This window comes from Symphalangus syndactylus, chromosome 15 (genome assembly GCF_028878055.3).
Source record: "Symphalangus syndactylus isolate Jambi chromosome 15, NHGRI_mSymSyn1-v2.1_pri, whole genome shotgun sequence".
Classification (NCBI taxonomy): Eukaryota; Metazoa; Chordata; class Mammalia; order Primates; family Hylobatidae; genus Symphalangus; species Symphalangus syndactylus.
Genome location: NC_072437.2, coordinates 78,575,121 through 78,598,318, shown reverse-complemented (window position 1 = coordinate 78,598,318; position 23,198 = coordinate 78,575,121). Strand labels below are relative to the sequence as shown.

Below are 23,198 nucleotides of genomic sequence, written 5' to 3'. Positions count from 1 at the left end.
TCATCTGCTATTTCAAAATAAGTAATTAAGAGGCTGAGCATGGTGGCTTACACCTATATTCCCCAGCACTTTGGGAGGCCAAGGTGGGAGGATCGCTTGAGCCCAGGAGTTTGAGACCAGCCTGGGTCCCACATGGTGAGATCTTGTCTCTATAAAAAATTTCAAAAATTAGCTGAGCATGGTGGCATACGTCTGTAGTCCCAGCTGCTCCAGTGGCTGAGGTGGGATGGCTTGAGCCCAGGAGATCAAGGCTGAAGTGAGCCAAGATTGTGCCACTGCACTCCAGCCCAGACGACAGAGTGAGACCATGTCTTCAAAAAAAAAAAAAAGCAATATGAAGTGTCCAATAATCTGATAAATCAGGATTAGAAATGAAATAACAGACTCAGGAAATAATTAGAAAGCAAAGACAAATTATTTTAGAAATGAATAAATCAGAAGGAACATATGAGCAGATAAACAACATTTAATGCCTTAAGAAAGTAGCAGTTAAAAAGGAAAATTTTTTTGAAATCAAGAAGAAATGAAGAAAGATAATAAAGGAGTGAAGAAAATGACAAATATTGTTGGTAGGCAAAAAGACTGATTAGATGATAAAAGTCAGAGCAGATACTATATTTGTTATTTATTGCTGTGTAACAAATTACCCAAAGCTTAGCAACTTTAAAGCAACAAACATTTTTTATCTCAAAATTTATGAGGGTCAGGAATCAGCTGCTTTTTTGAGTGGCACAGGGTGTCTCATGAGGTTGCAGTTAAGCTGTTGGGTGGGGTTGTTGTCATTTCAACACATGACTGGGGTGTCAGGGCGTGCTTCCAAGCTTACTCACGTAGTCGTAAGCAGATACTAGCTTTTCACCACGAGGGCTTCTCCACAGGGCTATTCCCAACATAGCAACCTGTTTCTCCCGAGTGAGTGATGCAAGATGGAGGCCATGGTTCTTTATAATCTAACCTCAGAAGGTGACATATTATCACCTCTGCCATGCCATATGCTATTGATCATACAGACCAGCTGGGAAGGAACTGTAAGGGTATGAATACCAGCAGGCAGGGATCCTGGGGGGCTACCTTGAGGCTGCCTGTGACAAATACTAACATCTATATTTCCAGAGAACTCCTCTGAAATAGAAATAAAAGATTTGAAACCATGTGCACATCTGAAAATATCCAGCTAGAACGACCAACACTAAGACATAGGATAATAAAATGTTTGGACTTACAAAAAAGGGAAAAGATCCATTAGGCAGTAGAAACAAAGACCTTGAGACCTACAAGGGAAGGATTAGATTTCGTTCAGACTTTTCAGTAACAACACTTTGTGCCAGAGAGAGACAGAGTTCACTGAAAGAAAGAAAATTGAGTTAAGGATTTTATAATCAGCAAAACTGACTTATAAATGTGAAGGGAACAAATTGTTATCATTATGCAAGAATTCAGGAAATACTCTTCCCATGATCCCTTTCTGAGAAATCTACTAGAAAACAAGCTTCAGACAACTAAAATGAGAGATAGCAAAATAAGGAGTAGGGGTGAACATTAAATATGCAGTTACCTGAAGAACTGGGACTAATTGAGGGCTAAGGGGAATCAATTTGTTACATAAGGACTGTATGATCTGACAGTGTGGATATAGTACAATCATTTGAAAAATGGGAGGCAAATGGCAAGACCATATGCAAAAAAGTTTTAATGTTTTTAGTAATTGTATTGGTAGAACTAGTATTAGTATTCTGAGACTGTTAGGTAGGTGTGTAGTGTAATATAAAAACAGATGAGTAATTGTGGGATATTTTAATTCTAATGCCCTCTCTTTGAGAACCAAGATTCTTCATATGAGAAGAAACACAATAAAAGTGTAGTAGAAAAGAGGTTGAAGTTGAATTTAAATTGGAAGTGTCAGTTGTAAAAACTCTGAAAGGTCTGAGATTTTACCCTACTTGCAAGCTAACAAGTTAGCCTGCTGCTGTTTCATGGGTCAGCAGTGAAGGACAGTTTATTACTCAGGGTTATAGCAGTAACCAGAATATCAGTATTTTTGTGCCAGTTCCCTGAGCCCAGAGTCCCACAGGGCAACAACTAAGAAGACCAGATGATACCTGCCCACACGGTAGGTTGCATTATAGGAGAAGAGCACTGAACTTAAGGAAATGGAGTCTTTTTTTTTTTTTTTGAGGCAGGGTCTCACTCTGTCTCCCAGGCTGGAAGGCAATGGCACCATCACAGCTTGCTGCAGCCTCAACTGGGCTCAAGCCATCTTCCCATGTCAGCCTGCCAAGTAGCTGGGACTACAGGCACGCGCTACCACGCCTGGCTAATTTTTTTATTTTTATTTTTTTAAAATTTTATTTATTTATTTATTTTGAGATGGAGTCTTGCTCTGTCACCCAGGCTGGAGTGCAGTGGCACGATCTCGGCTCACTGCAACCTCCACCTCTAAGGTTCGAGCGATTCTTCTGCCTCAGCATCCCGAGTAGCTGGGACTACCGGCGTGTGCTACCACGCCCAGCTAATTATTGTATTTTTAGTAGAGACGGGGTTTCATCATATTGATCAGGCTGGTCTTGAACTCTTGACCTCATGATCTGTCCGCCTCGGCCATGAGCCACAGCACCCGGCCATAATTTTTGTATTTTTTTGTAGAGATGAAGTTTGACCATGTTGCCCAGGATGGTGTTGAACTCCTGGGCTTCCGCTGTCTGCGCGCCTCAGCTTTGCAAAGTGCCGGGATTACAGGCATGAACCACTGCACCCAGCCATTTTTTTTAATGCGCAGTAAGCATGCCTGCACATTGCTGTAGAAAGAGACACTCTCTCTGTCTTCCAAGGCTATGGAAACCTATCCTTTGCTCTGGAGGGACACATTATTTCCAAGGCTGTTCACTACACAAACCACCTTTAAAAGATATTTTAGAACGAAATAGCCAGCAATGCTTCATTTGTAAGATGTGCAGGAACACAAGAGACCCATGGAAAATTGGGTCTCAACATCACATGAACTCATGAGGTATTTCCTATCTCTGGCCACTGAAAAGGCTTAGAAATTACAACCAAATCCAGTGTAGTGGACAACCCTAGCCCCCAAATTGTGATTTTGAAATACTATTTTTCTCTTGAACCAGGGCTTCTTGGAGACATGGCTGATTCCAGGTCTAGGGCAAAAAATGTTCAAGATAATCCTGGAATATCTTGTTTTGCCATACAAATGGGGCATGTCAAAAGAATTCAGAAGTCAATTTGAAGAGGCTCTATGGGCCAAAGATGGGACTAGTTGAGCTTTAATAATAATTGTACTTGATTTAAACATGCTAGATGTGTTTCAATCCTTGAGTTCACAATGATAATTTAAACTTTTAATTGGTCATCTTCAGAGGATTAAAATGAACCAGTTCAGTGTATTACAAAAAAAAAAATGTTGATATCTTGGTAGAGCTGGTAAAAGGGACAGAATCAAACACTTATCTTACTTTTCCTATGTAATTGTATCACCAGGTAATCAAATGGTAGACAAGGGGAAGTGTCTCTTCATTAGGGTATTTTAGCTAATAAGTAAGAAAGGAATGATAGAATTAGACTATCACCATTTTGTAACCCCAGTGATGCATTCAGTGTCAAAGGCTGTCAAGACTATAAAAAGAGACATCCAGACACCGTATATCTCCTGTCATCTTGCCAAAGGGCTCGAGCTGGTGTCTGATCCAGTGTCTGCATCCAGCTGCCTAATTGCTGCCTTATACAGAGGGCAGCAGAACAGGGTGACTTGCACCAAGAATACGCAATCTGCAAAAACAGACTGTTGGGGGCTGGGCGCGGTGGCTCACGCTTGTAATCCCAGCACTTTGGGAGGCCGAGGCAGGCGGATCATGAGGTCAGGAGATCAAGACCACGATGAAACCCCATCTCTACTAAAAATACAAAAAAATTAGCCGGGCATGGTGGCGGGCGCCTGTAGTCCCAGCTACTCGGAGAGGCTGAGGCAGGAGAATGGCATGAACCTGGGAGGCGGAGCTTGCAGTGAGCCGAGATTGTGCCACTGCACTCCAGCCTGGGCGACAGAGCGAGACTCTGTCTCAAAAAAAAAAAAAAAAAAAAAAAAAGACTGTTGGAAATTCTACAGGTCAGCAGCCCAAGTTCTTCAACAGATCATTTGTAGGCAATGAAAGCAATGGATGATGAGCATGTGGACTAATAGACTAAAAAGATACATCAAACATTTTTAAATGGGCAGGACTAAACTGTAGTGCCTAGGGCTACACGTTTAGGTAATGAAGTTATGATAAAGAAAGGAATAAAAGTCAGGATAATGATTGCTCATAGGGAAGAGAGGATTATGTCTGGAAATGGCATTTGGGAGGGCTTATGAAGTGACCAGCATAGTTCTTTTTCTTGACCTGAGTGATGGACACTAAACCATATATTTGATTTGTGTGTTTTTCTGTCTTTCATATATTATTGTATCATAAAAAAGATTTTTAAAAAAACATTAGATGAACAAGCAGCCGAGCATGGTGGCTCACGCCTGTAATCCCAGCACTTTGGGACCCCGATGCAGGCAGATCATGAGGTCAAGAGTTCAAGACCATCCTGGCCAACGTAGTGAAACCCCATCTCTACTAAAAATACAAAAAATTAGCCGGACATGGTGGCGGGCGCCTGTAATCCTAGCCACTCAAGAGACTGAGGCAGGAGAATCGCTTGAACCCAGGAGGCAGAGGTTGCAGCGAGCTGAGATTGCACCACTGCACAGCAGCCCCGGCGACAGTGCAAGACTCTGTCTCAAAAAAACAAACAAACAAAAAAAACAAGCTAGCCTAGGTGTTAAGATTCTTTTGTGATACTCTTCCCACTCCATAGGTAAGCAAGAGCTGGCTTTCAATAAATTCTTGAAAACTTGGGAGGATCTGTAGAGTTATTCAACATTATGAAATTATTCTACTATTGAGCTTTCTTTTATGTATGATACCATATTAGCCTAAGACTACACAGGGTAGTTCAATGCAGAAAACATCCCAGTATTATTTTTTGTTCTAATAGTATTTTTCCCTTATTACAAAAATAAAACTTGTTCATTATAGAAAATTTGGAAATAAAAAAAGTCTATTATTCTATTCCCGAGACATAACCAAATAATATTTTGGTATGTTTCTTATTGTTGCATCACTAGCTCCTATAATTAATTAAATTTTGGTATGTTTCCTTTTGTATTTTAATACATTTACATTGGGAAACTGTAGTTTTGTGCATACTTTATGTCCTCTTTTCTTCTTCTTCAGAGGCCCTTGTTCTCCCATGCTTTATGTTCTCATCTTAGGCTCTGTACTCACATTCAGGCCTTAGATTAAGGACATTTAGGATCCTGATCTGTTTCAAAGGAGAATTCATTACTACTTCTGGATTGTTGTTCCCCTAGGTGGACTACATCATGCAGCCGCCCGAATTTCTGGTGACAGTGTCTATAAGCATTTGAAGTATGAGGGTGGGATTCACCGAGTTCAGCGCATCCCCGAGGTGGGCCTGTCCTCAAGGATGCAGCGTATTCACACAGGAACGATGTCAGTTATTGTCCTTCCTCAGCCAGATGAGGTAACCTCAGCAGAAGGCATGGGAAACTCACTCCATGTCAACGGGTATTGAGCTGGAAGCCTTAGCTTCTAGGAAAATCTGTCCTTTTTTTTTTTGGAGACGGAGTCTCACTCTGTCACCCAGGCTGGGGTGCAGTGGCGTGATCTCTGCTCACTGCAACCTCCACCTCCCTGGTTCAAGCAATTCTCCTGCCTCAGCCTCCTGAGTAGCTGGTATTACAGGCGCATGGCACCACGCCTGGCTAATGTTTTTGTATTTTTAGTAGAGACAGGATTTCACCATGTTGGCCAGACTGGTCTCGAACTCCTGACCTCGGGCAATCCGCCTGTCTCGGCCCTCCAAAGCGGTGGGGTTACAGATGTGAGCCACCGCGCCCGGCCGAAACCTGTTCTTTTCATGGCTACAGATTGGACTTTATAGTCTCTAATGGGAAATCTTTAACTCTCCCCCAGGCAAAGTTGCCCCTCTTATCACTGACCAAGATATTTGTTTGCTTTTAAGTAGAAGTCACTTATTTTCAAAAAAAATGTTCGTTTAATGTTGCTGCCTAAATTTTATCTTAAGAAAGAAAATAAATTCCAGAGATAATATTTCAAGGTCAGTGGGATAATACCAGTATGGGGACCATATATCTGTCTTTTTAGTTGAATACAGCCATCTGCTCTATATTTTTCTTTTCCCTAACCTTTTTTTTAAACATACAGAAAATTTAAAGGATACCACAATGAAAATTGTATAACCTTCACCTGAGGTCAGTTGTTTACATTTTCTCACATTTGCTTGATTCCTATATATATGTATATACGTTTACTTAAATGAACTATAAAGGATACAGCAGATACCATGAGACCTTACCTTCCAAATCTTTCACATACATCTCCTAGGGCATTCTCCTATATAAGCACACTACCATTACCTATGAAAACTAACCATAATTGTGTAGTATCTAATATCTAGTACATTTAACAGTTTCCCTAATCAGCCCAAAATTTTTTATAGCTATTTATTTGTCTATTTTTGGAGGCAAGGTCTTGCTGTGTTGTTCGGGCTGAACTTGAACTCCTGGGCTCAAGGTCATCCTCCTGCCTTAACCTCCTGAGTAGCTAGGACTACAGGCATGCCACTATACCTGGGTATAGTGATTTTTTTTTTAACCAGGATCCTGTCAAGTTTCACACATTGCAATTAGTTGTTGTATTTCTTTAAGTTTGGAACAGTCTCCCAACTTTTTTTTTTAATGATAATGACTTTTTGAAAAGTCTAGACCATTTGTCTTGAAGAATGTCCCACATTCTGGATTCCTCTGACTGTTCCTTGTGGTACTCTTTAACTTGTTCCTTTATCCTCTGTATTATGTTGAAAGTTATATCTACATGTTCCATTCTGTGCAGTTTACACATTTTAAGCGAGAATACTTCATAGGTGCAGTTATAGTCATGTTGCATCTTATCAGAAGACACATAATGCTAGATTGTCTCACTTTTAGTATGCCTTAGTTTTAGTAGTGAAGATGGTGACCACAGAAATATCTCCATTGTAAAAGTGTATTTCTCCCTTTGCAATTACTAAGTAATTTCTAGGGTACATATATCCTGTTCCCAATTACCTTTCATCCATAGTTTTAACATCCATTGGTGTCCTTGCCTGAATCAGTTCTTTACTTTGGAGTTGCAAGACAGTGATTTTCTAATTCTGTCATTCCTTACACATTTATTAATTGGCATTCTTCTATAAAGAACTTTCCTCCCTACTACCTTCTCACCTCCTAGCCCACACTTTCTTGTGTTCTTTTTCTAGTATATGATTTCATTATAAACTCATATCAAGTTTCACATATTAACCTCATTATAGACTCGTGGATTCATGTTTTAATTCACTTATTTATAGTTCCTTATGTTCAAATAGTCCCAGATTTGGTCTATAGTAGCCTTTTAGGGTACCCCTTTTGTCCTTTTGAAATGATACCATCATTTGAGTGCATCTATGCTTTCTGACACAGTTAGATTCCCAGGCCCATTTCGTACTATCCTGCCTCAGACTTAGAGTCAGCCTGGTTAATTTTAGTGGGGAATGTATCCAGAAATCAAGATCTAGATAGCAGGTCTGTTCATTATCGTTAGTGTCGTTACTTCTAGACTCTAAGTGGCTATAGCCAGGAAATACATGTTTTGAAATCACAGTTTCATATTATTACTACCAATTCAAATTTAACATTACAGAAATTTTTGTCACCCCTCAACTTCTTGCATTTTGTATTTACATCTCTCCATTAATATAAAAAATCTTGTTTCATAATCACTTTAATATGTTTATTTGGTTTATTATATACTATATATAAAATACTTTCAAAATTACAATATCAACATTACTAATAGTAAACTACCGAGTAATGTTTAAAATTTTTTCCCTTAGAATATATTCTACCAAGAATGTATAGTCAGGCTGGGTGTGGTGGCTCACGCCTGTAATCCCAGCACTTTGGGAGGCCAAAGCAGACGGGATCATTTGAGGTCAGGAATTCGAGACCCGCTTGGCCAACATGGTGAAACCCTGTCTCTACTAAAAATACAAAAAAATTAGCCAGGCGTGGTGGCTCGTGCCTGTAGTCCCAGCTACTCAGGAGGCTGGGGCAGGAGAATTGCTTGAGCCCGTGAGGCGGAGGTTACAGTGAGCTGAGATCATGCCACTGCACTCCAGCCTGGGTGACAGAGTGAGACTGTTTCCAAAAAAAAAGAATGCATAGTGAGACCACTATGCTCAGAGATCATCTGAAATAATTTTTTTCTGTGTGGTTATGTTATTATGATAAATATTTTAATTCATTTATTTCTGTTTTTATTTCATTTTAGGATTTGATTTTCTTTTCTCTTTTACTTAATTTTATTTTTATATATTAAACATTTACATGGTTAAAAAATCAAAACCATAGAGTTATCTTGCTTCAATCCTTATTTCTTCTACCCCATTCCCACTTACCCTGTTTTTATTGTCATATTCTTTTTTTTTTTTTTTTGAGACAGATTCTCACTCTGTCACCCAGGCCAGAGTGCAGTGGCCCATCTTGGCTTACTGCAACCTCTGCCTCCCAGGCTTAAGTGATTCTCCCACCTCAGCCTTTTGAATAGCTGGGACTACAGGTGTGTGCCACAATGCCTGGCTAATTTTTATATTTTTTGTAGAGACGAGGTTTCGCCATGTTGCTCAGGCCGGTCTTGAACCTCCTGAGCTCAAGTGATCTGCCTGCCTTGGCCTCCCAAAGTGCTGAGATTACAGGCATGAGCCACAGCACCAGGCCTGTTTTCATAGTCTTGAAAATGAAACTCATTTAGTGGCATTTCACTATTCTAAAAGTACAAGGTTATGTTCTCTTAACTGACATTTAAAATGCTTTATCTGCCCTAAGTCACCATTTCTGTATCCAGAGTTCCCCAAAAGTCATTAGATCATTTCTCTAACATTTGGGAGAATGTGACATATTATATCCACACATTTTCTACATAACTACTTAATATACTATAGCCACATGAAATGGTAAGTCACTCTTATCTCTTCAGTATTTATTGAAGTCTTAAGGCAGCCAACTCTAACATATATTAGCAAAAGCCGTATAATCTTTTTCTTCACTGTGTTGCTGTCATTTGAGAAGAAACATACGAAAGAACAATCAGCTAAACAGTATATTAGATTCCAGCCTTGACCCAGTTACTAGTTACTGTTCAAAGAGGAAAGTCACATTTGTCTTCTGTCATTCATACTAATGAACGATGAATGTGGAACAAAATGTTAGCTCTCCCCTTAAAAATAGCATATTTGTTGTAGGCCGGCCGCAGTGGCTCATGCCTGTAATCCAGCACTTTGGGAGGCCAAGGTGGGTGGATCACGAGATCAGGAGTTCGAGACCAGCCTAGCCAACACGGTGAAACCCCATCTCTACTAAAAATACAAAAAGTAGCTGGTAGTGATGGCACACACCTATAATCCCAGCTACTCGGGAGGCTGAGGCAGGAGAATCTCTTGAACCTGGGAGTCAGAGGTTGCAGTGAATTCTGAGGTCACGCCACTGCACTCCAGCCTGGGCAATAAAGCAACTCTGTCTCAAAAAAACAAAACAAAACAAAACAATTTGTTAACTGTGTGTGTCTGTGTGTGTGTGTGTATCTGTCTGTCTGTCTGTCTGTGTCTGTGTATAAGTTTCCAAACTCTTGAACCTGGGAGTCAGAGGTTGCAGTGAATTCTGAGATCACGCCACTGCACTCCAGCCTGGGCAACAAAGCAAGACTCTGTCTCAAAAAAAAAACCAAAAAACAAACAAAAAATATTTGTTAACTGTGTGTGTGTGTGTGTGTGTGTGTGTGTGTGTCTGTGTATAAGTTTCCAAAGGCTGCTGTAACAAATTATCACAAACTTAGTGGCTTCAAATAGCAGTAACTTATTATTTCACAATTCTAGCAGCCAGAAGTCCAAAATCAAGGTGTCAGCAGAGTTGTGCCTCTCTGAAGGCTCTGGGGAGAATCCTCCCTTGCATCTTCCAGCTTCTGGTTGCTCCAGGTGTTCCTCGGCTTGAAATGATACCACTCTTCAAATTCACATGGTCTTCTCTTTTACTGTCTCCTCTAGTTGTTTCTTATAAGGACACTTGTCATTGGATTTAGGGCCTATCCTGATAATCCAGGATAATCTCATCTTAATTACATCTGCAAAGAACCTTTTTCCGAATAAGGTTCCATGAATTAGAACATGAACATATCTTTTTGGGAGCCACCTTTCAATCCACTAATAAACACACACATACACGAATGAAGTTGTTTTTCATTATTCCCAGTAGTTACGTTCTGTAAAGTTGCAGCAAACACTAATTTAGTAGATACTGAACCACTTGGGAGTAATAGTTCAGTATTTGTTAAATCAGTGTTAGGAACAATGGTTCAATATTAGCTAAATCCAGCTGAGCGTGGTGGCACACACCTGTGGTCCCAGCTACTCAGGAGGTTGAGGCAGGAAGATTGCTTAAGTCCAGGAGTTCAAGGTGGCAGTGAGCTATGATTGCACCATTGCACTCCAGCCTGGGCAACAGAGTGAGACCCTGTCTCAAAAAAAAAATTAGCTAAATTCATACACACACACACACACACACACACACACACATACTGAGCTCACGTAGATTATAATCTTAAATTCTAAAAATAACCCATCCTGGTAGATTCTCTATACTTTACAAAAGAGAAAAACGAGGCTCAGGAGTGTCAAGTGACTTGCCTGATGCTGCTCCACTAAAAGGTGCTGGAGTTCAGCTTGAAACCCAGTCCAAATTGGTCCCAGAGCCAGAGCACTGCTCTGCTGTGTCCCCTATACCTCCATTCTCTGGTCATCTCCGTAGGAGAGCTGCCACAAGAAGGCAGAGTGTTACCTTGTCCTACTTCAGCTGGCAATGGGCAAATGTGGAGCAACTCATATTTTTCACTGCCCTATGCATGCCTGCAAATGACTGTGGAAGTGCCTCCGGTGTTGATTTGTGGATACAAATAAATTTTAGTGAGTAGGCAAATTTGCAAATAGACATTCTGACAATAATGAGAATCAACAATATATAGTATATATGTGTGTATTTTATATATTTTTGGGGTTTTCTTACATGTAACTTTGGGATGATGAATGATGAAACTTTTGAAAGATTGAAAACTCAGTGATCTCATAACATCCTAAATCAGTGCTTAAAAATGGAATCCCAGGGCCAGGTGTGGTGGCTCATGTCTGTAATCTCAACATTCAGGAAGTCCAAGGTGGGACAATTGCTTGGGGCCAGGAGTTCAAGACCAGCCTGGGCAAAATAGCAAGACCCCATCTGTACAAGAAATTTTTAAAATTAACATGGCATGGTGGTGCGCACCTGTAGTCCTAGCTACTCAGGAGGCTGAGGCAGGAGGATCACTTAAGCCCAGGAGTTTGAGGTTACAGTGAGCTATGATTGTGCCACTACACTCCAGCCTAGGCAACAGAGGGAGACCCTGTCTCAAACAAACAAAAAATAGCATCCTATTGGAATGGGGAGTTTATTGCTCTTTGGTATAAGTTACTTCTCTTAGTCTAAAGGCTATAATTTATCTTAAAACAATACAGTTTATTTGAAAAATCTTGGAATCAATTTCATATTAAAGTATTCATGGAGTGTAGAATTATGTCATGCCTTCTGTTCTAGGTGGATGTGAAATTGAACCCTAAGGATTTGCGAATAGATACATTTCGAGCCAAAGGAGCAGGAGGGCAGCATGTTAATACAACTGATAGTGCTGTCAGACTTGTCCACATCCCCACAGGTAAGCAAGCCCCTTAGCTTTGTACTTTTAACCATTTTTCCATCTTACTCAGCATTTGGAAGGAAATAGTCCAATGTGAGTGTCTAGTTCCTTGCACAGCTCTTTAAAAATGTCACTGGGGTTGTGGATCAGGATGGCTATTGTGTTCATATTACCCTTCTGTTTGGAAAGATTCCTTTCTGAAAAGATGCAGACAGTGAGCAGACCTATTCAGGGAAGCTTCCCAGGTATGCTGGACAGGAGTGAGCAAACAGAGGTGCCCCAGCCTAAATACAGATGAAACACAGAAGCAGCCTTGCACGGGCCACCACCATGGATATTCTGTCACCTTGTAGCATGACGGCTAACTCCATTAGGCTTTGCTGCACTAACGCTTCTATTTTGAATATTGGTAATTTTGGTATACTCTGAGGTGGTTTTGCGGTGCGTAATGTGATTTTAAACATTCCTACCGTTTTTCAAATTAAAATTTTATTTAACTCCTTAATTTTTTTAAATTAATTTTTACATTTCATGTATATGGTTTTAAAAGTCTAATGGCAAAGTCCTATAACAAAAAAACCAACAGCTCTCTGGACTTGTTCCCACCCTCTTCCTACTTCCTCTACCCTCAGTTCCCATTTCCTAAAGATAACCACTTTAAATTCTTTTAGCTCACTTCTCTAGCTGCAAAAAACAAATAAACCTCTTTTAGCTATTTCTTCTGGTAATTGCCTCAGTATTTCTAAATAATAGGCAAGTATTGCTCTTCTGACCAACTATAAAGATTATATATTTACGTCTTAATGTGGTAGATGAGAATTTTGCCCTTCTTATATACCTTTTCTTCTTCCAAATATTTATCTTTTGGCAAAATTAATTTTCACGGTGTTGATATAATGAACAGATAGTGTTTGACACTGAGCCCATTAATATACAGTCCTGTGATTTCATTTCCTAGAGTTAATAATTACCTCATTGATTTTTTATCTGTCTACTTTTCTTTGACTCTGAGTCTGCCTACATCTTCCAAAAGTTGTATAAAATGAAGTCACTCCAGTGCTCTCTGGAGACTCCATGACAGAGCACTCCATCATCTTGCTTCAGTGTGGACCAGCTGCTCCCCAGGACATTGCACAGGGGTTGTCCTGGTCATCAGCAGTTGGGGAGTTCCTTTCATCTCTGTTCTGTGTTGGATCCTCCCGTTTCTTGGGTTCCATATCGTCTTTTCTCTTTGTTACTCTGTCATTTTAACAAAGCTCATCTTTAAGTGGCTTCCTGAGAAAAGATTTGTGACATGTAAATATTTCAAGGCTTTGTAGATCTGAAAATAGCTTTATTCTAACTTCACACTTCATCGATCATTTCATGGAAATAATTTCCCCTTAGAACATTGAAAGTCTTTCATTCCTTGTATTTGTTGCTTTTAGTTTAGAGACTCATGCCTTTCAGCTCTGAAATACTTTCTTCAATAATTTCTTGTGTAACATTTTATTTATTCTTCCTGGGATTTCTATTAGTTAGATGTTAGACCTCTTGAATTTTTTTCTTCCTCATATTGTCTGTCACTTTGTTTTTTAGTTCTTTTTCCTACCCTTTTTCTGATTGTAAGAAATTTATTTATTTTTTAACTTTTGAGAGCTCTTTCTTGTTCTCAGAATTGTTTTCTCATAGCATCCATTTCTTATTTTGTTGATACTTATTTCTTTTTTTTATTACTGAAGGATATTAATTTTAGTTTCTCTGAAGTTCTCTTCTGCTTTCTGCAGTGTCTCTGTTTCTTCTGAGTTTATTTTTGTTTCATTCTTGCTTTACTTTTCTTTTTTTTCTTTTTGAGACAAGGCCTTGGCCTGTTGCCCAGGCTGGAGTACAGTGATGTGATCACAGCTCACTGCAGCTGTGACTTTCCCAGGCTCAGGTGACCCTCCCACCTCAGCACCACTCCCCTGCCCCCCCTTCCTGGTAGCTGGAACTACAGGCGCTTGCCACCGTGCCTGGCTAATTTTTGCTTTTTTTTTTGGTAGACACCAGGCTTCTCCACATTGCCCAAGCTGGTCTCCAACTCCTCGGCTCAAGTGATCTGCCTGCCTCAGCATCCCAAAGTGTTGGGATAACAGACATGAGCCAGTACACTCAGCCCATTCTTACTTTCGTGTTGGAAATTTCTAGGAATTCTTGGCTGTCTGTACATATGTAAGAGTCAGGTTCTGAAGCTCTGAGTATACTTATCCACATACCCATTAGTGAGTTCCACTGTAGAGCAGTTAGAGGATTAATCAGCTTTTTTATTAGGGACCCCCAGATGTCTATGTCTGTAGACCTTTTTCTCTTGTGAGTTTGTTTTCTCCTGAGAAGGATCTTCCAGGATACAGCTGAGAGTAAGGTCAAGGTCTCACCGTTCAATAGCAGTTGTTTACTTAATCCTCTTGTCTTCCCACCCATGCTCCACACTTGCCCTCCCTTGTAACTAGTCCCAGGTCTAGAATTTTCCTGATTTAATTATCCAGAAATATACCTCCTGCCTTCTGCATATTGAGGAAGGAGACTTGAGGATCTATTTGTTATTACAGACTTTCTGTATTTAGCCCTAGCTCCTCAAGCCTGACTTCTGAAATACCTGGTGTCTCTATTTCTGAGCCTTTCTGGCACTTAGCAGGGCAAAGTGGCCAGTTTCTGGTCAGCATCTCCCTCTACAGGGAATTAAGTCTCATCTTCCTTGCAGCTGCTAAGTCATTTACCATTCTTCCATCCACTTTCTGTCTTTAATAGATCATGTTTGGGGATTATACACATCACCTAGTTTTATTTCAGATGGAGTTTGTGTTTCTGTTCTTTGTTCTTGTTGTAGTGTGATTAAAAAAAAAGGGGGGGGGCCAGGTGCAGTGGCTCATGCCTGTAATCCCAGCACTTTGGGAGGCTGAGGCAGGCGGATCCCCTGAGGTCAGGAGTTCGAGACTAGCCTGGCCAAAATGGTGAAACCCCGTCTCTACTAAAAATACAAAAAAATTAGCCAGGTGTAGTAGTGTATGCCTGTAGTCTCAGCTACTGGGGAGGCTGAGGCAGAAGAATGAGTTGAACCCAGGAAGCAGAGGTTGCAGTGAGCCGAGATCATGCCATTGCACTTCAGCCTGGGCAACAAGAGCAAAACTCAGTCTCAAAAAAAAAAAAAAAGGAAACCATCTTAAAGTCAGACATCATTATGATTGCTTGTATTGTTTGTTGTATGAAAAGCTAAAACAACCTAAATATCCAACAATAGGATAATTTCATACTTTCTCTTAACTTTCCTTTATTGATTTTTATTCCATAGGAAACTGTTAAAAAAAAAAAAAAAAGGCCCGGTGCAGTGGCTCACGTCTGTAATCCCAGCACTTTGGGAGGCCAAGGCAGACAGATCACCTGAGGTCGGGAGTTCAAGACCAGCCTGACCAACATGGAGAAACCCCGTCTCTACTAAAAATACAAAATTAGCCGGGCATGGTGGCGCATGCCTGTAATCCCAGCTCCTCGGGAGGCTGAGGCAGGAGAATCGTTTGAACCTGGGAGGCAGAGGTTGCAGTGAACCGAGATCACACCATTGCATTCCAGCCTAGGCAACTCCATCTCAAAAAAGAAGAAAAGAAAAGAATATATGCATGAGCAGAAGAACATAAAACATCCGTAATAATAACCCAGTAACTATTGTTGGCATATATCTTTGGTATACATCCTTCAAATTCTTTTCTGTACATATAAAAATACGCCATTTTTTCCCCAAAAATGAAGTTATACTTTTTTTTTTCTTAGATGGAGTATAGCTCTGTCACTCAGGCTGGCATGCAGTGGCCAGTGAATCTTGGTTCACTGCAACCTCTGCCTCCAGTGTTCAAGCTATTCTCCTGCATCAGCCTCCCAGGTAGCTGGGACTACAGGCGTGCACCACCACACCTGGCTAATTTTTGTATTTTTAGTAGAGACGTAGTTTCACCATGTTGGCCAGGCTGGACTCGAACTCCTGACACTAAGGATCTGCCTACTTCGTCCACCCAAAGTGCTGGGATTACAGGCATGAGCCACTGTGCCTGTCCTGAGGTTATACTTTCTGTAATTTGCCATAATTTATTTCAACAATACATAAATTGTTGGATACTTAATGTGTTTCACCTAAACCCTGTATTGTTGGATATCGTTCTATATTATACACAGTCCAGAACAGTAATAATTAGCTTAAGATGAATTAAAAATTAAAATGGGTAAAAAATTGGGTAAAAGGTGATCAAAACTGACAAAATAAACCAGAATACTTTAAAACTTAAAGGTTGTAAAACCACTCTAGCCATAAATTGCTGACTTTACAAAAAGTGACTTACAGAAAGTAGAACTGTGGTTATTAGAGACTAGGAAGGGTAAGGGGGAGGGGAGGACAGAGAGAGGCTGGGTAAGGGATACAGAATTACAGCTGGATAGGAGGAATTAGTTCTGGTGTTCTGCAGCACTACAGCATGAATATGGTTAATATTGATTTATTTATTGCATATTTTCAGAAAGCTAGAAGATTTTGAATGTTCGCAACACAAATAAATGACAAATAAATTTTGAGGTGATGGATGTGCTAATTACCCTGATTTGATCATTCCACATTGTATCGAGATACCACTCTATATCCCATAAATATGTACAATTATTACATGTCAACTAACAATAAAAGGAAAAGAAAGTGACTTTATCATTGCGCTGCCAGACTTACCTTGGGCCAATTATTTTTTAGCCACTTAGATCTGAGTCTTTGGTTTCAAAGAGGCCTGAAGGCCTACCCTCAAACCTTCCCTTTAGGCAAGCAAGGCATGTCAAGACCAACTCCTTATGAAGCCATGCAGTTATGACCAAGTGATTTTTTCAGCCTACTTCTTCCATATTTTGAGGATTGCCATGGTTTCAGCATCTGCCTCAAGGAAAACTCAGCCTTTCTTCCATTTCTCCCATTCTTTCTTCCATACTAAGACCTTAGACTAGGAACTGTCCCTGCTGGAATTCAAAGTGAGAACTATAGCTCATTCTTCTATTTTCTCCATGCCATGGACTCTGAAGAATCATATTTTTTTCTAACCACTGCTTCTAGATATCTCCATTTTCCACCATTGGAAGAGTTATTCATAGGGGTGTGGTTAAATGTCTATACAGGGGAATATTACCTTTCTTGGGAAAATTTATCCCAAGATAAGGATGAAGACGAATATTTTGTGCATTAAAGTGGGCTTTTTAGTTTATTACCAGTTGGTGAGTAAAAGATGCCCTCTGTAATTCTCTTTCTTCCTTCCTTCCTTCCTTTCTTTTTTTCCTTCTTTCTTTTCTTTTCTTTTCTTTTCTTTTCTTTTTTCTTTTTTTTTTGAGACTGGGTCTTGCTCTGTTGCCCAGGCTAGAGTGCAGTGGCATGATCATAGCTCACTGACTATAACCTCGAACTCTTGGCTCAAGCCATCCTCCTACCTCAGCCCCCTGAGTAGCTGGGACTATAGGTGCAGCTACCACGCTGGCTACTTTTTGTATTTTTAGTAGAGACGAAATCTTGCTATGTTGCCCAGGCTGGTCTCAGAACTTCTGGCCTCAAATAATCCACCTGTCTTTGCCTCCCAAAGTGCTGGGATTGCGGGTGTGAGCCACTGTGCCCAGCCCCCTTCTATTATTCAATATACCTTCCCTCCGTCTACATCTTCTATTCTTAAGGGAGTACTCATTATTAAATACTCCTCTATAGAAAGTACATTATAATAAAATACATAATAAAGTGATTCCCTTAGGAATTACTGAGCTGGAAAGTAATAGTTTTGATCTAAAAGTTCTAACCTGAGTGAGTCGATAGGAATAATACAGGTGCTTAGGCAAAAATCAGTACAGATCAGCTGACAAGAAGAGGAATGTGGAAGAGAGCTCATGAAAGCCTGGCCGTCTTAAAATGGAAATGTTCATATTCTTTTGGGTAGTACAAAAAGGATATGAGAGTCAAGGAAACCCCAGACAAATACCTGGAAGATGGGGGCCAGTCAGTGCCCCCAGTCCAACCAGATGGCCACAGTAAAGCAGTCAGGAAGTGATTAAACTAGCAGAGGTGAAACCTCAGTGCCCTACTAAAAGTATTAGCAGGTAGTGACTGTAGCTTATTTAGACAGGGAGAAAACATACTTCAGAGAATAGAATTTTATAGAAATTCTTTACATCTCCAGCAAAATATTTACCACTGTATCGGTGCAGATATGCTAAGCTAATGGGGCTTTTGGTTTTTAGTTTTTGTGATTCAGAAAGAAAATCCCTTTCTCCTCTAATGTACTGAGGAGCAGGATTAGACTCGGACCTCAGAGTGGTATCTGCAAAGTTAAGAACAACACAGCCTCAAGAAGTGATCGTTTCAGGGCTGGATTTGGGCCAGAAACTGGACTACACAGTGGGCCAAACCCACCCAAATGCAGAAGCTGGCCAGCCAAAACTTGTGTGTGGTTAGATGTATTGATTAGCTGGACCCCAGCTAACTCAGACTACACAGAAGAACTTAGAAATTTAGAACTCAGAGCCAGGCGTGGTGGCTCACGCTTGTAATCCCAGCACTTTGGGAGGCCGAGGCGGACGGATCACGAGGTCAGGAGATTGAGACCACGATGAAACCCCGTCTCTACTAAAAATACAAAAAATTAGCCAGGCATGGTGGCACACACCTGTAGTCCCAGCTACTCGGAGAGGCTGAGGCAGGAGAATGGCATGAACCCGGGAGGCGGAGCTTGCAGTGAGCCGAGATTGCGCCACTGCACTCCAGCCTGGGCGACAGAGCGAGACTCCATCTCAAAAAAAAAAAAAAAAAAAAGAAATTTAGAACTCAGAAAACTCAGAAACATTCACTATAAATTCTTTTTAAAGACTCTGAATAGCGTCTTTTCATTGGCTTTTTTCTGTAAAGGTTTTTTTTTTGTTTTTCTGTTGTTGTTTTTGGTTTTGGTTTTAACGGAGTCTCGCTGTGTCGCCAGGCATAATCTCCGCTCACTGCAACCTCTGCCTCCCAGGTTCAAGCGATTCTCCTGCCTCAGCCTCCCAAGTAGCTGGGACTACAGGTGTGTGCCACCACACCTGGCTAATTTTTTGTATTTTTAGAGATGGGGTTTCACTGTTTTAGCCAGGATGGTCTTGATCTCTGGACCTCATGATCCACCTGCCTTGGCTTCCCAAAATCCTCGGATTACAGGTGTGAGCCACCACGTCCGGCCATTATAAAGGTATTTTTAAAACCTCAGCTCTGTGTATATTTGTGACTGAAAGGAGAAAAGGCTAGTTCTTCTTGAGTTGGACAGAGAATGGAGCAGCGCAGTATAGGGAGTGGCAGTAGTTTGCTGTTTGTTGAGCTGCAGAAATACCTGGATGAGCTAGGAGGAAGAGGCCAAGCTCGGGGACTGAAAGGATAGGTAACCATCTATGGATGCTGCTGCTTTCTGGGTGCTCATACGGAGTTCTCATTTACATATCAGAATCTAAAGAGCCAACTACAGCTATAATCATAACCCAGCTAGTTTCTGAAGTGTGCTAAACCTAAAATGTTTGTATCTTTTGTGATCTTTTCCTGATTAACCTGTCTCATTTAACTGTTCCTTGGTTCTATCTTAATTTGGTGGAAGCTACAGTTTACCTTCTGATCCCTGTTATTTTTCAGGGCTAGTAGTAGAATGCCAACAAGAAAGATCACAGATAAAAAATAAAGAAATAGCTTTTCGTGTGTTGAGAGCTAGACTCTACCAGCAGATTATTGAGAAAGACAAGCGTCAGCAACAAAGTGCTAGAAAACTGCAGGTAAGATTTACTTGGTACAATAATTTAGTGACTGTTTAAAGAAAAGTCATTTTCTGTAGAGAATGCAGTGTTTGTTCTTGCTTAAATGGGAATGTTTTAGAGCATAGAGAAATGTGCTCCTTTGTAAATAAGCAGTAACTTAGTGCAAATGAACTGATGGGTTATGGCTAAACTTGAGCATACCAGTTTGCAAGTTAGTAAATGTAAGATGTATAAACTAAAAATTATTTCCTAGTTGTTTCCCTCTTGTGTTTATATCATTACTGTCTTCAGAAGAAAATGGTTTAAAAGACAAATAATTCTTTGAGAATTAAGAACGTTTTTGATTTTTAAAAATTAAAACCTATGCTTGTATTATAACTCTATGTGAGATCAGATACAAATGGCATTGCAAAAAACTGGGAACAGTGAATCCTACTGATGGAGACTAGGGACAAGGGGTAGAAAGGAAATTTATTTTTCATTATATATCATTTGGTACTTTTTGAATTTTGTACAATATATATGGTATAGTGTTACTTATTCAAATAGATAAATAGATGAATTCTAAGCAAAATGAATGTCATTATTTTAAGTAAACCTAATATATAATTTAAATTTTTTTTTTTTTTTTTTATGACGGAGTCTTGCTCTGTCACCAGGCTGGAGTGCAGTGGCGTAATCTTGGCTCACTGCAGCCTCTACCTCCCGGGTTCAAGGGATTCTCCTGCCTCAGCCTCCTGAGTAGCTGGGATTACAGGCACGTGCCACTATACCTGGCTATGCTACAGTGATTTAAATTTGGAAGATTTTGTGGCCTTTTAGGATAATGAATTGTCTAAACCTAAACATTAGTTATACTTTTCATCTAGATGTGTCCTAGCTTTTTCACACTTTTGCGTTTCTAGCTTTCTTTACCTGCATGCTAACTTGCAGGTAATAAAAGTGACAGGATAAATAATATTAACACTATTAGTGGTAATCCCAGATTGTAGCGCATCATCAGTGTATACACTTGCAGATAGGAATGCTCATTTACAAACCATAACTTATTTTTGTTTTTAACAAGCAAACAATATACCCTGAGTACACACCATTACTTCTTGGCAAATAAGTGATAACACAAACACTATAAACTCTGCCACATTTGAATTTTAAAAAGACATTTGGATTTACTTGCCGTTTAACATTTTGGCACCAGACGTTCCACAAAGTAATTTTTTTTTTTTTTTTTTTTTTTTAAGACACATTCTCACCCAGGCTAGAGTGCAGTGGCACGATCCTGGCTCACTGCAACCTCTGCCTCCCGGGTTCAAGCGATTCTTGTGCCTCAGCTTCCCGAGTGGCTGGGATTACAGACGTGCACCACCATGCCTGGCCCATTCTTGTATTTTTTATAGAGATGGGTTTTTGTCATGTTGGCCAGGCTGGTGTCGAACTCCTGGCCTCATGTGATCTGCCCACCTGAGCCTCCTAAAGTGCTGGATTACAGGTGTGAGCCACTGCGCCCAGCCCACAAAGTAATTTTTAAAATAGGTATTCAAGATTGGCTTTATGCAAATTGTTCATGTGTGTCTTCTTCAGTAGTCTGATTGACGAGCCAAAAAAGACATCACTGCCTCTTGAATAACTTATCCACCTACGTGAAATGTTTTAATAGGGATTTCTAAGGCTTAGAAGTTTTTTCTTCAACCAAGATATACACTTGGCTTTTATACAGAAGGCATTATGCCACATTCCCAATCCTGGTTCCACTAATCACCTAACAAGCTTTCGTAGATGCCCAGGCCCTACCCCAGAGATTCTGATGTAACTGATCTGGAGTGAGGTCCTGGCCATTAATATGGTGCTTTGGGACAGTGGTTTCCAAACTTGGCTGATTGTCAGAAGAGATGATCTGGGAATGTTCTCAAAATACATAATTCTGATCCATTATATCTGAGGTTGGGCTTAAGAATCCATAATTTAAAAAAATTCTTCCAATGGTCAGGAGTTCAGTTTCATATCGCTTGCCTTAGGGTTTAAGACAATAAGTTATAGAAATATCTTATTTTAAAATGTGACAGCAATTGAGACAGGGTGTTGTGTATATCGGGTGTGGGGGAGGTGGAGGAGATGAGCAGACTAAGAAGAATGCAAATAACTGTAGCATGAGACAAACTGTGGTGTGCCATGAAGAACATTCCAAGTACAAGGGGTTTCAGGGAAGAAGAGAACGTATTTCAATTGCTGGGGCCAGAAAGGCAGAAATGGTAGGAGAGTGTTAGGGAAGGGCATCCCTTGAGATGATGTTTTATAGCAGAGATAACAGACCACACATAATAATGACATAGTATTATTAGTGGCATTATGGAGATTCACAGAATTTTCAGAAATAACATTAGGAAGATTGGCTACGTTACAAAGTACCTTGAATGCTGAGTTGAGTTGTGTCTGCTCAGTAGACAAGAAGGAACCAAAGAAAATTTATCAGAAAACTGTACTGTAGGAAGAGTAAGCAGGGCAGCACAATGTGAGCAGAAAAATGGGAGATTAATCAGGAGATTTTTGCAGAATTGTAGGTGAAAGTAATGAGTCCATAAGTGATAGTAGAAATGGAAAGGGCAGGATATAATAAGAGACCCATGAAACCAATTGGAAATGGGCATTTGGAGAATGGGATGAATTGAAGATGGTCTCTCCCCCTGAATGCATCTGTATCAGAGCCTGGCATAGTAAACTCAAACCCACAAAATGTTTGATAAATTGCAAAATGTCAGAATTTTCTACTTGGATAAAAGGGAATACATGGTGCTGTGATTTATAGAAACCAGGAAGAGGAACTGATTGGAGTGGAAAGGTGATTAATTTGATTTTAAGTATTTGGAGTTTGAAATATCAAAGAAACATTCCTTCTTATTCTATAACTGAGCTCTACAAACCTGTAGTATTAAACATTAAGTTCTGCCCACTCTTTTTCTGTCATTTTGTATATATGACTTTTAGAAAATATCTAAATTGTTGAAATAGTCATTTGCCAAGTGCTTTTTCCATTGTAATGAAGACATTTATAAAGGTAAAATATAAATTGCTTTTTGTTATGGCACAGGTGGGAACAAGAGCCCAGTCAGAGCGAATTCGGACATATAATTTCACCCAGGATAGAGTCAGTGACCACAGGATAGCATATGAAGTTCGTGATATTAAGGTAATACTACTGAGTATGCTTTGAGTACCTTTGATTTCAGAAGAAAACATAGTCAAATTCTAGAACCTATATGTAGATATTACCAAGTAATTTAAATCATTAAGCCACCCTAAAATTTACAAAGACTTTTATTAGTTTGCTGGTTAAAAAAATAATGATCTTTATGCCATTTTGAAACAATGATCTTTTCTAAATTCCAAATTCTTCATTATGCAGCCACAATGCATGAACATATATTCGGTCTGCATATATACATGGGTACTGGTTTTCTATTGCCAGGTAACAAATTACCACAAATATAGCAACTTAAAGCAGTACCCATGATTAAAGTATTATCTCATGATTTCTGT

The 23,198-nt window shown here is 40.0% G+C and overlaps 1 protein-coding gene and 1 long non-coding RNA gene across 30 annotated transcripts in view; one reads left to right on the top strand and one right to left on the bottom strand.

Moving 5' to 3' along the window:
• LOC129464232 (uncharacterized) overlaps positions 1 to 23,198 on the bottom strand; it is a 149,779-nt gene that overhangs the window by 36,046 nt on the left and 90,535 nt on the right. The window contains exon 4 of one of the 4 annotated variants that reach the window (XR_010116007.1): positions 12,415 to 13,154. The exons of the other annotated variants lie outside the window; for them this stretch is intronic. This is a non-coding gene — a long non-coding RNA (uncharacterized lncRNA). Of the gene's footprint in view, positions 1 to 12,414; positions 13,155 to 23,198 lie in introns of those variants that run through there. 4 annotated transcript variants of the gene reach the window in all.
• Positions 1 to 23,198, top strand: part of MTRF1 (mitochondrial translation release factor 1) — a 48,113-nt gene that overhangs the window by 18,373 nt on the left and 6,542 nt on the right. For 23 of the 26 annotated variants that reach the window (XM_063619075.1, XM_063619065.1, XM_063619070.1 and 20 more), the window contains 4 exons: positions 5,411 to 5,583; positions 11,780 to 11,897; positions 19,546 to 19,682; positions 22,750 to 22,848. In XM_063619075.1, the coding sequence (XP_063475145.1) occupies positions 5,411 to 5,583; positions 11,780 to 11,897; positions 19,546 to 19,682; positions 22,750 to 22,848 (527 nt within the window). Of the gene's footprint in view, positions 1 to 5,410; positions 5,584 to 11,779; positions 11,898 to 15,186; positions 18,729 to 19,545; positions 19,683 to 22,749; positions 22,849 to 23,198 lie in introns of those variants that run through there. The other 3 variants (XM_063619068.1, XM_063619067.1, XM_063619081.1) reach the window with 2 other exon arrangements.